This window comes from Eleutherodactylus coqui, chromosome 11, assembly GCF_035609145.1.
Source record: "Eleutherodactylus coqui strain aEleCoq1 chromosome 11, aEleCoq1.hap1, whole genome shotgun sequence".
Classification (NCBI taxonomy): Eukaryota; Metazoa; Chordata; class Amphibia; order Anura; family Eleutherodactylidae; genus Eleutherodactylus; species Eleutherodactylus coqui.
In genome coordinates this window covers 17,011,288-17,026,628 of record NC_089847.1, presented here as the reverse complement: position 1 = coordinate 17,026,628, position 15,341 = coordinate 17,011,288, and the positions used below count along the sequence as shown (strand labels likewise).

At 42.6% G+C, this 15,341-nt stretch overlaps 1 protein-coding gene across 5 annotated transcripts in view; it reads right to left on the bottom strand.

The window, feature by feature from the left end:
- Positions 1-787: 787 nt before the first annotated feature.
- The window catches only part of KCTD15 (potassium channel tetramerization domain containing 15), a 52,327-nt gene continuing 37,773 nt past the window's right edge, over positions 788-15,341 (bottom strand). For all 5 annotated transcript variants that reach the window (XM_066583785.1, XM_066583783.1, XM_066583781.1 and 2 more), the window contains 2 exons: positions 12,584-12,889; positions 788-1,577 (listed from right to left, as the gene is read on the bottom strand). In XM_066583785.1, the coding sequence (XP_066439882.1) occupies positions 1,425-1,577; positions 12,584-12,889 (459 nt within the window). In that variant the 3' untranslated portion in view covers positions 788-1,424. The remainder of the gene's footprint in view (positions 1,578-12,583; positions 12,890-15,341) is intronic.

Sequence of the window (15,341 nt, the reverse complement as noted above, 5' to 3'; positions counted from 1 at the left end):
CAAGAATTATGCTGACTGAACAACTCACTTAATGAGAGAACATAAACTCAAGTAATTCCCAGGTGGTCAGAATGTGATCACATAAGCCACCTAAGGAGAAGGGCTCCAGGAAGTCTCAAAAAGAAATAACTAACCAAGATAATTCTAGCCGACTTATATACATAATTGGGGACTAGTTACATAATGAATGAAAAGCTTTCACTGAAGTGGCCCTTTAAAAACGAAACTTTTTGAACTTTACCACTATTCCAAAATTCTGGAGCGTCATCTGTAGTGACTACGTTGGATCAGAAAGCGAATCAATATGCTCAGATATTAATAAATTGATATCCGGTTTTGCTGCCCAAGTGTATTATCCCACCCCATCAATTCTACATAACGTCCTTCCGTTGCAGTAGGACCATAAGATTATCACTAATATACTCTCGATTGTTTTAGTGATAGTCTGTCTCATGGAGAGAATGAAGCCAATAGTGCCATTGGGAATTGACCACGTCACTGGTGCTGATTTCATATCTGTTTCTCTTGCCCGGATGAGAGGTGAGGAGAGAACAGGTAGCCAATCCCCAACCACAAACTGTGGAGGGATCTACTCAAAGTCGCTGCTATTGGTTGCATTCTCAGACTATATAGTCTTCTCCTACTTTTAGTGACGGGAGAATCTTATCTCTTCACCTCAATTTTAATTTTCCAATATTCAAAAAAAGACAATAATGCACAAAGCCCTCCGTCCCACCCCATAAATGCATGACAATTATCTCTTCTAGTGAAAGTCCCGCACAAAATCCAGAATTCAATATTTTATTTCAGGACACCCCAAAATTCCGCAAAGGCCTCTGAATTGGCTTCTGGCTGGTCTTCATTTTTACATCTGTCAAACAGTTTATTGTTGCTTAGTCCTATATATCCACATTATCCATCTGAGAGGCTATAAAAGTAATCCCTTTTCTCATTTCAAGGGAACAGACGTTCGAATAATCAGATGATTGCGGCAAGCAATCTGCATGACACATAAAATCTATAAAAAAAAAAAGACAATGCAGCTTATTCCATGTGTTTGTAATATGTTCATTATCGGGGACGTGTTCGTTGGACTATACCAGCCAAATGTTTTTGTGTTTACTTTTGATTGGCCACTTGGTTGTATTACAACAATCCGAAATTGGTAAACAGATCCACGTTACCGAGGTTGTCATTTTTTTACAGCACAGCTGTTGAAATGAACTTGCATTGATGAGGACCTCATCCGTTTGGGAGTACCGGGCTGTTTCACTTGGCTATGTCAAAAGTTACCTTTCAAAAATATCACAAACTGGCAACAAAAAGTCATATGAAGTCTAATAATACTGGTTTGCAGGTCCTGAGGTTCTTCACATCAAGGACTAGTGAACACTTCAATGGTGAGGAGGACATTTCAGGAACCATCAGTCCAGAGGCTCCTGTTTTATTCTCATTGTGTTTGGCTGCACCCTCCTATCTTCTCGGCACAGTACATATTCGCTAAACTGCGAGGAGTCAACTCCACCACCACAAGAGGCTGCAACGTGAAAGCCTTTTTGAAAGAGTCTTTCAAGGACCTGTAAAGAGAAAAGAGAAAAGGTTTACAGAAAGTTTTTTCATTGTAATGTAGAATTCATATAGCGGTTGTAAATGAAGCACATGATTGGAATATAAGGCTTGAAGGATACAACTTATTGAAAGGGGAGAAGGTGTTGCATTCTATGTTAGTAAAGCATCCATCTCCACAGAGTTTAGAGCATAGTAGTTCTGTAGAAACTGTTTGGGTAAGAATATAAGGAGAGAACAACAGAAAGGACACCATTGTGGGCATTTACTATAGGCCACCTGGACAAGCAGAAGACATTGATTAACCTCTTCTACATCAGATGGCCAAGTTATCAAAAAAGTATGATATAGTGATCATGGGAGATTTTACCGATCCAGACATTTGTTGGGAATCTCTCTCAAGCAAAAGTAATGGTTCCAACAAATTCTTATCCGCTCTTGCTGACAACTTTATCTTCCAAAAGATAGAAGAGAGAACAAGGAGATCTGCTATCTTTGACCAAATTCTTACCAACAGGGAGGAAATGGTTGAAGAAGTAAGGGTGGCTGGGACCTAAGGAGGCAGTGATCATGCTATCCTTGAATTTTGAATAACAAGGGGAGGAAGACCTGAAATAACTCAGACCTCAAGGTTGGATTTCAGAAAGAGTGTAGAAAAGATGCAATGGCTGGATGTTCTTAAGTACAGAAATGTTCAAGAAGGGTGGGGAATTTTGCGGAATGAGATTATTAAAGGCCAATCATTAACAATCCCTAAAAGAAGGAAGAATTAAAAGCATTTGAAGAGACCAGGAAGGATGAACAGAGCTAAAAAGGAAGAAAAAAGGTGTTTATCAAAGGAAAGAGGGGCATATCTAAAGAAGAATATAATGCAGTCTACAGAAACTGTAGGGCAAGTGTCAGAATAGCTAATAATGAATTAAGGTTTGCAAGACAGGCCAAAAGCAATAAAAAGGAATTTGGGGGGTATGTCAAAAATAAAAGTCAAAGATGCTATAGGACATTTACAGCTTGAAAATGGTGAATTGGTCAAAAATGATGTTGAAAAAGCCGAACTTTTAAATTCCAGTTTTGTGTCGGTTTTCTCTTAGAGAGTAAATACAACATCAACTGATCTTCCCTGTGCTATTGAAGGAATACAAGAATCCAGACTATGTATAAACAGAGAAAAGGCAAGGGAACACTTGGCTAACTTAAATGATTTCAAGTCTTCAGGTCCAGATGAATTACATCGTAGGATTCTGAAGGAAGCAGGAGAGGTAATTGTTGAACCACTCGCCATAATCTTTGAAAATTCCTGGAGAACAGTAGTAGTCCCAGAAGACGGAAGAAGGGCAAATGTTGTCACTATCTCCAAAAAAGTGGATCTAGGAAACTACAGGCCTGTGAGCCTGACTTCTATACCTGGTAAGATCTTTGACAGAATCATGGACTGGGTTGATCAGGGAAATGCACTTGATATTGCATATCTTGACTTTAGTAAAGCATTTGAGAAGGTATCTCATACTATCCTTAATGAAAAAGCGACCAAATATGGGATTAACAAGGCAACTGTTAGGTGGATTGACAATTGACTGAGTGATCGTACTCAAAATATGGTTATAAATGGCTGCACTTCCAATTGGAAGAATGTCTCAAGTGGGGTACCACAAGGCTTTGTCCTAGGCCTAGTATTGTTTAACATTTTTATAAATTATCTAGATCAGGGAATTGATAGGAAACTGATCAAATTTGTCGACAACACAAAAATAGGAGGGATAGCTAACACTAGAGAAGAGAGAGAGGATTCAAAAAGATCTACATATGCTTGAACAGTGGGTAGTGATTAACAGAATGGTATTTAACAAAAAGAAATTCAAAGCCCTACATCAAGAAAAATGAAAAAAGCACATACAGAATGGGAGGAATTGGGCTAAGCAGCGGCAGATGTGAAAAAGATTTTGGAATACTAATAGATCACAGACTGAACATGAGTCAATAGTGTGATGCAACAACAAAAAAGGCAAACACAATTCTGGGATGTATTAAGAGAAGCATAGAGTCTAGATCACATGAGGTAATTATCCCTCTCTACTCTTCCTTATTCAGACCTCAACTGGAATACTGTGTCCAGTTCTGGGCACCCCACTTTTATAAAGACATAGACAAACTGGAGCAAGTTCAGAGAAGAGTTACCAAGATGGTGAGCGGTCTGCAAATCATGTCTTATGAGGAACGGTTAAAGGATCTGGGAATGTTTAGCTTGCAAAAAAGAAGGCTGAGGGGAGACTTAATAGCGGTCTACAAATATCTGAAGGGCTGTCACAGTGCAGAGGGATCAGCCCTATTCTCATTTGCGCGAGGAAAGACTAGAAGCAATGGGATGAAACTGAAAGGCAAGAGACACAGATTAGATATTAGAAAAACCTTTCTGACAGTGAGGTTGATCAATGAGTGGAACAGGTTACCACGGGAGGTGGTGAGTTCTCCTTCAATGGAAGTCTACAAACAGGCTATCAGTAGAATGGATTTTTTACTTATTAGCATGTCACATGTCCTAAATGATGCTACATAAGATGCAGACCCTTGGAGGTGTCAGCCATAGTTTATGACGGGAACTGCATGCTATTAGATATATGGGTTATGCCCACAAGCTGTCTATAATGAAGCGCAATGCATTTCCCTGTATACAGTGGTGCAAGGAGCATCGTCATTGGACAGTTGAGCAATGTCATTGCAGTCTGTGGAGTGATGAATCATGCTACTCCATCTTCAAGTCAGATGGATGTACCTGGGTGTTGCAGACGCCTGGGAAACGCCTTTTGCCTGAGTGTGTTGTTCCAGCAGTTAAGTATGGCGGAGGTTCCGCTATGGTCTGGGAAGGTTTTACATGGTCTCGGTCCATTGGTTGTAGTGACAAGAACCATGAACACGGAGGTGACCCTGACAATCTAGACAATAATGTGCTGCCGACAATGTGACAACACTCTGGGAATGGTCAACAATACTGCCAGCAAGACAACGTGCCTTGTCACAGATCCAATGCTGTTTTACTGGCTGAACAGAGTCCCCACCTGAACATCTTTGGAATGAAGTGGAGCGTCCGATAAGGAAATATGAACAGTGTCCTTCTTTGAGGGAACTCACCAGATGTTTGCAGGTTGAATGGAGGGAAATATCAGATTAGGGAATGAACAATTGTTTGTAAGATTGGTTCATTCCCCGTAGAGCATCATAATCACACAAGATGATATGCTGCCGACAACAATCATTCTTTGGGCAGTATAAAAGATGCGATTACCTGACGAGCGAGCGTTTGCTTGGATGATCAACAGCACCTTCATGCAAGTTGATCATCAGACCATGTAAAGGGCCCTTTAACCGTATAGGACACAGATAGTGTTATGATGTAAGGAGAATGATGGAGACAGGTAAGTGGTCATAAACATGGCAGAGTCTGGTCCTTTAGCAGCACAGAGTATTTCGATATACGGAGCTTGTGGGAGACATTGACTTGTTCATCCATGCTCTTGTGTCACTTCGGCTATTATATAGAAGGGGAATGGAGTCAAATTGATGGTCGTAGACCGATAACAGAAGGAGTGGCCAGCATGGAGGAGCTATGCTGAGTGAGGCAATGGGCCTATCCATTTATGGGATTATGTCAGTGAAGATGGAAGTATATAGCGGGGGGAGGGGGGGGGGTTCTTGATTTAAGAACGTGAAAATGGAAGTAGCAGAATGTCCCAGATTGATAGTGGGAAGAGCACGGTCTGCAGCAGCACAGAGCATGTCAGCCGAATATTGTACAGACCTCCATCGGCACAGACAGAGGTTGTCTGCACAGCACTGCTTGGGTATAAGCTTATTGCAGAAAGGTAAAATGATTTTGGCAGAAAAGTTTTGGAGGAAGTAGTGGAGGTCTTATTAGAGCAGTGTAACTAGTAAAAACTCCATAATACACTGTATACATGTAATTACTCCGTATTAGCAGAGGAGGCCCAGATTTTCTATACTAAATCATATTATTTTTACAAAAACAGACTCATCCCCCCGGGCCGTTTCCACATCTGTCAAAAATGTACGATTTGTGTCTTAAGGTCCTGATAAATTACTAGTGCAAAACTCCACCATAATGTGAACCCCCTGAGCCTTATTAATCCAAATACTGGAAAATCCTGTAACTGCACCTAGTGGAATATTTCCCTTATTAAAGCCGATATTTCTAATTTTATCACATTTTCTGCGAGAAAGTTGGCAGCCTGAAAAGAAAAGGGATGTTATCAGCTAGAATTCTGTGTGGTAATGGCATCGTTAACACTGAAGGTGCTGAATGCCAGGGTGTAGCTTTAAAGATTATTCACATGGGCGAGGGCGGTTTCGGTCAGAGAAAAAGTGACCGTCTTCCTTGCGATTTTTTTACACGCGTTTTCTCTGTTCGGCACATCTTGATTCTTTTTTTCATATGATTCCTATTGTAACACGCGTTTAAAAATGCATCGTACTTCCATCCAATTAGCACGTCGAGCGATCGCTATGAATTTAGAAAATAACGGGTGATTCTTAAAGAAGAAATCGCACAAAAATAGGACATAGTGATTTTTCAGTCCGAGAAAAAAATTGCATGTTTGAACTAAACTATTGAAACGAATGGGGTTTTTTTTCCTATCTTTTCTTGGAATTAGGCAGAATTGACACGGGGAAATCGCCTATAAGAATACAGCTTAACCAACAATTGTTAAAGAAAGTTACTTAAAATTCAATCACTTTGGATTCTACAATTCATTTCTACTAAATTCATTTAAATTGATCCACCTAGGAAGAAAAGTCACAAATCCACAAAGTAGGCAACTTTATGTAGCATAAATGAAACGAAAGTCTTACTTTTAAAAGGTTTATCTCATCAGGATGCCCCATATTTATACCGTCTAGTAAGCCATATGGGCATCAAACAATGAGGTGAGATTTCCAGAGTGGCTCCTGCTCTGGAGGACTTGGTGTGGCCTTGTATTACATGGTTACCCAATGATTTTGAACTGTAGTCAATGCAGCAGTTTAACCCGGAGCATCGTGCCTAGGGGGGCTCCGAATGTTCCTCCGTACCCTAGGAGAAGCAGTGCTAGAAGAGATATGTACGCTCACTGTGTAGGACAGTGTGGTCATGGACAGGCTGCGCATGCGCTGAGCTACTAACCGACGGTGTATGCACAAGATGTCTGTAAGTAGATGACATCATGAACATTTTCTGATTTCAGAGCTCGCTCAGGGGAAAAGAATATGGAAGCATGCGAAAAAACAGAGCACTATTCAGAACATCCCCTGCGCAATTGTCAACTCACCTGCACATCAGGTGAAATCTTATTTTTTAGGAATGAAGATGGTGTGACTAACAACAAGGTGTGTATCAGTGGTCTACAGATCGTTTGCAGTGGTTCGGAGGACATCATTTTGATGACAAGATTCTCTTCATGACAACCAACAATCAGAACCATTGGGACTTGTTGATACTTTCTGGTAAAAGTGCAGCTCATAACCATTGCGGCATTTCAACACACATTAAATTTCGTACAGAGGGGGAGTGATGCTCCACTGATGAGCAGCCACTTTGAACTCGCTCAGATCCGCCACTTGTCAGACAGGGCAGGGGAGTGGTGTGAGCGAGAGAGCTGTGCGCATGAAGCTCGCAGACCTGAAGTAGTGAAGAAGACCCATCCTCCTCTCCGGTATGGGCCAGTCTGTTCTCGGCGCCTGCAGGGCCCTATATGAGGGATTCTTGCTGTGTCACAGGAGTATTAGAGTTCCGATGCGGCTGGGAGTTGCTGATGGAAGAGGTGCAACAGTCTGCAGGGGAAGCTGCCACAGGAGTTGCAAGTCTGCAGAGGGGCTGCCGCTTTTGGAGAGACGCAGTGGGAGTAAAAGAAAAATGGCTCAAGGCGCAACAACTCCAAAAAATGGTTATTAGGTAAGATATAAATTTTTTATTAGATGAGGAGTAAAACCAGCAGAAAAAACAAGTTTCGAGGAACAACCTCTTCTTCAGTAATTGCTGGGGCATAACATGCTGGATGGCTATGGTGAGTATCTAGAGTGCCATGTCAGCATGGTCAATAAGGAAACTATAGGGAGAGAACCAGGCTGCAGGTGTGGCTCCTGGTGTCTACACTTACCTACACTTCAGACACGAGGAGCCATACCTGCAGTCGTTTCACCTTAAACCATTTTTCTTTCCCATCCACTGTGTACTTCTTGACCTGTCTTGTACAGGCACACGTCTGTCCGGTAGCACCTCCTACGTACACTTGTACTACTATTCATCAACAAACTTTATACACCCACCGAGTAGCTCCACCACTTTCCTTTCACGCTTTTGGAAAGAGGCCAATGACTACTGAACTAAGTACTGCAGAGGGAGAAAGCTGCAACAAGAGGCAGAGCCTGCACCACAGCCTCCAACCTGGTAAAAGCATCTGGATCGCAGTAAAGAGTCATGGATACTATGGTCGAGGAGTGCTATTTTCCCTGCACTAGCCTAGGTTGGTCAAGTCACATACTCCCAAGCAACCTACTGTAAGTGAGACTGGCCTCAGTAAAAACACTAGGCATACACACTGTAGGGATGCAAATATGTGAAGGACTTGGACTGTGCTTGTGCTCGTAAGTACTAACTGAGACAGAGCCACAGGGAGCCTAAGCAATAGAGATATATTGGCTGAGGTTCAAACACTGTGTCTCAAGTGGACTGCGTTGATGATAGTAAAACGTTAACCCCTTAAAGTATGGACTGTGTGATTTATATTTCTGTTTAAGGGGACTGATTTCTTTACAGCATTATTGATACTGCTTTCCGCCATACTGTTATTTTGTACTGTACATAGAATATGATTGCTCTTAGGATTGGGTTAGCCGTAGTTAGGCCCAATGTCCATGGCACGCGCAGATTTTCAATGCGGATATCTGTAGCCGATGCCCTGCGGATCGCCTTAAAAATGATTTTTAATGGCTTGCAGGCGATTGCAAAAAGAGATGAATGGAGCCACGTCCGCGATAAAATAGAGCATGCTGCGATTTTAGATTTGCGCGGGACATCCGCAAAGCACCAACAAATCAAATCCGCAAGGTTTAATTCAGTTGCGGATGCTCCATTGTTTTCTATGGGTGGCTAGAGCTGTGAATCTCCTACGTGGATTTAATAAATCAAATCCGCACGTGGCCAATGGGCCTTAGCGTTCGGTAGTTAACCTGCTTGCCCTTAATTATAACCTTTACTCATTTTTCAATCTTTGTTTGTAAATAAACGTTACATATTTTCGTAATTCCTATCCCGGATCTGCGTTGTGATATCAACACCTGCGACAATATTGTAATATTAGAGCACGGGGCTTTTGCTTGCAGCAAAGGGTTTATTAAAAGGTACTTCTTTGGGTTGTCTTGGCCCAAAGTTGGTCATTGGACACCAAAGTTTCTAGTGCAAAAGTCACGCACGAGCGATGTTTTTCCGCTAAGGGCGAGATCCTAATATATTCATTTCATGCATGCACCTGGTTGGCAGCCTTTAAATGTGGTATTTATTCTTCTCCTTGATTCCTACTGAAGTACCACAAACCCTGTATATCCTAGTTATGTAAGGAATACGCACTTTTTAATAGTCCATGGGCAATTTTTAGAGGAACTTTCCTTTTGGAAAAAAAAAAAAAAAAAACATCCATTTTTTTTATAGTCCATACCGCAGGCTCCATCATTTAATTATGAGCAAGGCATAAATTATGCATTAATACATTGTTGCATTCTCTGAAATGGCAGAACAGTTTTTTTTTATATCTTTTTTTTTTGGGTAATTGGGCGTATGGGAGGCTGATCACATCCAGTCATTCTAAGGAGACACGAGTTATGCCTTTATTCATATAAGTTCTCTGCGCGCTGCTGAAATGCACTCGTTATATCGAGGAAAAGCCTATTTCTATTGCGCTACGTTACCTAGGGTGACCTTACTGCGGGCTTGCGTAACAGTTCAAGTGGAAACTAGGCCCGTATTAATCATCTGTTGTCATTTAGGGAAATTTATGGTTTTCATCTAAGAATGTGTCATAATAATTCATCTATTATAAGATATACTTCGTGCAAAGAGAAGACCCGTAAATGTAAGATAGACCTGACGTTAAAGAATGCATCATAAGGAGAAATGAAAAAAGCTTCATACCGCGGCAGACCGGTTTCAGACAAGTGCATTATAAAACTTTGGTAATACGGATGCGTAATATGGATGTGTTCCAGGGGACATTATAACCATTCGGCATCAGTAGGTGCCTCTGTATATTTTACTTCCTACTGGGCAAATTACTTGGTATTTGCCCAAAAGTAAAAAGTAGTAATACAGAGGCAAATACGCAAAAAAAGGTGTGTTTTTAAAAAACGGCTGTGAAAATTACGGCTATGTGAATAGATACATAGATTTATAGTAGCTGTGTATGACGGTCTGCAAAACACGGACCAAATACATAGCTAAAATACACATGTGTGAAACCAGTCTGAAGGCTCAATCACACAAGTGCATATGCATTGTGTATGCCGCATGCACTTTTTGTGCGCATAATACGCAGTGAATACTACCCATTGATTTCAGCGTATTGTTTCATGCAATGTGCGATTGCATGAACAAATAGGTGGTATGTCCAGGGGCGTAACTATAGAGGGTGCAGGGGATGCGGTTGCACCCGGGCCCAGGAGCCTTAGGGGGCCCATAAGGCCTCTCTTCTCCATATAGGGTACACAGTACTATGAGTAAAGCATTATAGTTGGGGGCCCTGTTACAGGTTTTGCATTGGGGAACGGGAGCTTCAAGTTACGCCTCTGGGTATGTCTTATCTTGGTACGTATTACGCACCGTAGAAGTGCACTGAAATCAGTGGGCACATGTAAATACATGCGAAATACGAATTCGCTGTGTATTTAGGGCTCATCGGTGACTGTGTGACTGACACCAGCAGACGGACGTACCTGAAGACAGCCGTCTCTCTGCAGCGCCGGGAGGAAGAACATGTGACCGGCTCCATTGCCGGTCATGTGTTCTATGATCAGCGCTGGAAAGAGACGGCCGTCTTCAGATACGGCCGTCTTCTAACTGTCGGTCACACGGGCGCATCGGCGCCGGTGTACGGGTGCCGATGCGCCCGTGTGACTGAACCCTTATGCACAGGGCTTATTCCGATGTGCGTATATCGGCACGGCTGATATACACTGCCTCTCTTTGCAGGGGGAGGGGGTGGACCGGGCCGAGAACAGTGCACTGAGCTCCTGCCCCTATTTGCAATGGGAGGGGGCGGGTCTAAACTCCGCCCCTGTTCCTCCCCTCCCATTGCAAACAGTGACAAGGGCCAGGAGCTTAGTGTACTAGCTCCCGGCCCAGTCCGCCTCCTCCCCAAGCAGAGAGGGACACAAAATCACATTGAGGGCTTATTTCGACGTGCGTATATCGGCCTGGTTTTCACGCCCGGCCAATATACGCACGTCGAAATAAGCCCTCAATGTGATTTTGTGTGTACGCAAATGCGCAAAGTATTTCAGCATTCAAAAACAAATCACAGCGGGCAAGATACGCAACTTTGGGTTGCCTAAATATGCAGCAAATTTACGAAATGTGCTTACGCACGTGTGAACCGGCCATCAGGCAGTAAAACTACATGTTATTGCTCCCAGTAAGAAAAAAACAAGTAATCTTGTAGATATGATACCTTTTAGTGGTTAACAAAAATACTTGAAGTTACTGCGAGCTTTCAAGGCTACTTAGGCTTCTTACAAGCCTGATGAAGAGGCCTTAGCAGCCGTGAAAGCTCGCTGTAACATCATTACTTTTTGTTAGCCACTAAAAAGTATCATATCTACAGGACTGTTTGGTTTCTTTTACTGAGATCAGTAACATTTTTGTTACCGTTTAGGAATTTGCAGGACAGTCCTGAGAAATAAAGTAACAGCATGGCCGGCTGGTTACCTACACTGAATGACCACTTTATAAGAGACTCCGGCCCTTTCATGATAGGAGCTTCAATGTATGGAAGTTAGACCTGGGACCCCCAAGGGCAGCATAAAAGGAAGTAACAAGTTTTCTGTGGATCAGTTTCCCACATTAGATGGGAAAATCTAGAAATCTGAGTGACTTCTAACAAGGCCGGGTCATCAGTGACAGACTACCGGGCCACTGCTATCCATGTAGGCATTTCTCATGCAACGGTGTACAGAGTATACCCAGAATGGTGTCACAGAAGAAAGTGAATGAGGATTTGATGAAAGGGGTCAGAGGAAGATGTCAAGAATCGTTCTGATGAATAGGTACTGCGCAAGTTGCAGCCAAATACAACACATTTGCCATTCTTTAGCCTGGATAGGCTATAACAGCAGATGACCCGTTCCAGCACCATTGTGTCTAAGAGGAACAGAAAGACATGACCCCAGTGGGCAAAACAGTGAAAACTTGGATTACTGAGCATTGGAAAACCATTGCCTGGTCAGATGAATCCAGATTTATGTTGCACCGTGCTGATGGAATAGTCAGAATCTGGCACAAGCAGCATGAATCGATGACCCTTTCCTGTCAGCTGGTCAAAGCATGTCAGCACCACCATCTAATCTGCAGCAACTACAAAATGCTTCCTGTCCGCAGGGGCCAATATTTTTGCAAAACGATTTCAACACCCAGTAGAATCTACGCCACAAAGAACTGCTGCACTTCCAAAGGCCAAAGAAAGTTCAATGTACTGTTGGATGGCGTCTACAAGAAAGTGGCCATTCAGTGTATATTCCAAAGACCCTAATGAAAAGTGATTGTGTAGACTTGGCCATTGGGTGCTGCACCCACAAGCAATATACTATAGATGTTTTTTTTTATGGACAAGCCCCTTTAAGTAATCTCCCGGAATAAGTCCTGGGTCAATCAAATCTGTACTTTAAAATGGGTTTCCCTTCTTATGACATAAAAACAAAACATTTCGCGCTGTACTGACGTAAGATGATAAAACAATAACACATGTAGATGGTTATAGCTTACCTGCACAGAGTTTAATCTGCAGTAGCCATTGAGTGGAAACCTGATGACGTGAGTTGGGTCTTGGTTCCATCCGGCATTTACAGAGTTGCACATGACATCTCCAGTCTCGGGAAAGATCTCCTCTATCAATGCTTTCTCCCCACTTAGTGCAATCCTCTCTCCAAGATCTGGAGTCACCCGCACCACTAGACAGTCACATGGCTGGAAATGCTTCCGATGCTCCTTATCCTGTTTCCACCTCTCCAGTTCCTTCACCATAGGATGGAGTTGATAGTATTTTGCTTCTTCATATAATAGATTAAATTCCTACAAGCACGTAAAAGAAGAATAAGTCTATGATTAGTTGCTAACAAACTTTCCAAAAGCTTATAACTCTAGGCCAAGCCTATAAGTCTGGCCAACTTTACAGCTGTTGGGGACTCGAGCAATTTTTGGGCAAAACACATTCAAGCCAAGAAGAGACTTAAAGGGGTTTTCCAGGGAAATACTGTTGATGACCTATCTTCAGGATAGGTCATTAATTGATCGGCTGGAGTCTGCTACATAAGACCCCGGCTGAGCAGCTGATTGGACGCCCGCTGTCTGAGCAGGGCTACAAAGCCGAAGCTGCTACTCCGACCTCTATGTAGTTAGCCGGCGCTTGTAATTGCAGGCACAGCTCTCATTAACATCAACGTGAGCTTCCCCCTCAGTTACAATCGTTGGCCAATAAACAAGTGTTGAAGCAGCAGCTTCCATTTCGTACCCCTGTATGTTGCAGTGCCAAAAGTGAGCACCCAATCAGGGGAATTGGACAGGGCCTTCAGCTGCTAACCCCAGCCGATCAACTATTGATGAACTATCCTGAGAATAAGCAATTAACCCTTTCTAATCCAATTTCCCTGCCACGCACACACTCCTCAGACCTTATTTATTTGGGGTGGGAAAGCGTGTTGTGGATCCCTTGGAATTACTCAACAGGAACACATAAAAATGAATTGTCATGATGATTTTATTAGCAATTTTAAAAAAATTAAACGTGAGTTAATATATAAATATAAAGATATATGCACATTTATTATATATGTATATTACACTATATGTATGTTACGTTATGCAGAAGAGAGCTCTGATATTGGAGCTCTCTTCTGCATGGCGTTAGAAACATCTGCCGAACCTCGCCTGACATGGGAGCTATGCAGGGAAATCTCAATATCAGACAAGGTCCGAAACTGGATTGTAAAGGGTTTAATAGCATTTCTTTCAAAACCCCTTGAGGGTATGTTCCCACATAGAGGAAATGGTGCAGAATGTTCACAACAGAAAACACATCAGAATCCGAGCCATAGGTGCCGATTTTCATGCAGATGTGCATCTACTGAAAATGGATCCACATCAAGAAACTGCTTCAAAATCCACACATTTTGACGTGTTTTCCGTTGCCATTGTGATGCGGACATTCTGCACCATTTTCCACTATGTGAGAACATACCCTAAAGCTGACCATACGCTTTAGGCTAGGGTTACTTTGTTCACGGAACATGGAGATCGCAATGTCATATCACAGTGTGGGGTCACGTTGCTTTCTTTGACCTGAAGTGTGACTATGATACAACTGCAAAATATCAAAAAAACTGTTGGATGTTTGGCCACATTTCGCAAGTCCTGTGCAATTTTGCCATCATAGGCTGCATTGCAGCTAAATTAAACCTTAGACAGTTGTGCAACAGTACGTTGTAGACTTATTGTGGTTGCACGACTTTTCGGAAACTTGATGTAGTGCAAAGCCCATGTGTAGCCTGACCTTACAGAACTTGTTTGGCCGAAAGGTATTCCTCCTGACACCCCCAACGCACACACATGCTCAGCTGAGCATGCATGTATTCTCAATGAGGAGAATCACTTACAGACTACTTTGGTGGCAGCGTATCTCCCATTAGAAGAGAGAGTGGGCATGTTAAAATTCGGCATAGCTGAACCTTTTTGTCCCTGTCGAGGGAGAGTCGGGACACAACCATAAGCATTAGAGATAATTGAGTCTCAGCAATATCGGTGGGCAGAGGCGTAACCTGAAGCTCCTAGACCCCAGTGCAAAACCTGTAACAGGGCCCCAACTATAATGCTTTATTCATACTACTGGGCTCCCTATATGAAGAAGAGAGGCCTTATGGGCCCCTAAGGATCCTGGGCCCGGGTGCAACCGCATCCCCTGCACCCACTATAGTTACGCCAGTGTTGGTGGGTTAGGATAACATTCTCCTAATATATATGGTGAGCTTCAGTTCACCAAAAAGTTTTCTTTTTGGCTCTTTTGACCTAAATACCCCAGAAGGTGCTATTCTGTCACCCCATTCGCCAACCGGAAGATGTATTTATCTTGCAGGCAACAGCCAGTCCGACTCCATACAGATATTTTGCACTTAAGCTTTCAATCACAACTCCTCGAACTTGTTTTATAACATCTTTCACGATGCCGGCCTCAGATGTCGGCACATTCCAATAATGCCCACACAACTATGGATTAATGAATGGAAGAGATTAGTCAGATCTATACCTGACACCGAGCTGCAGCTTTTACATCCTGCAAATAAAGAGACAAAACAGGACTGCCGGAGAGTTGGAATGGAATGTCGTGTGTACAAAACATCACTTTATTAACTTATCGAGATCGTTAGAGAATTTTTTATTGACTTTTTGTGCCTAATACAACAGGTTCCGTAAGAGACAGAAGAAACACTTCCCCCCTTTTAAAGCACAGGGGACGAGCTAGAAGCGGCTG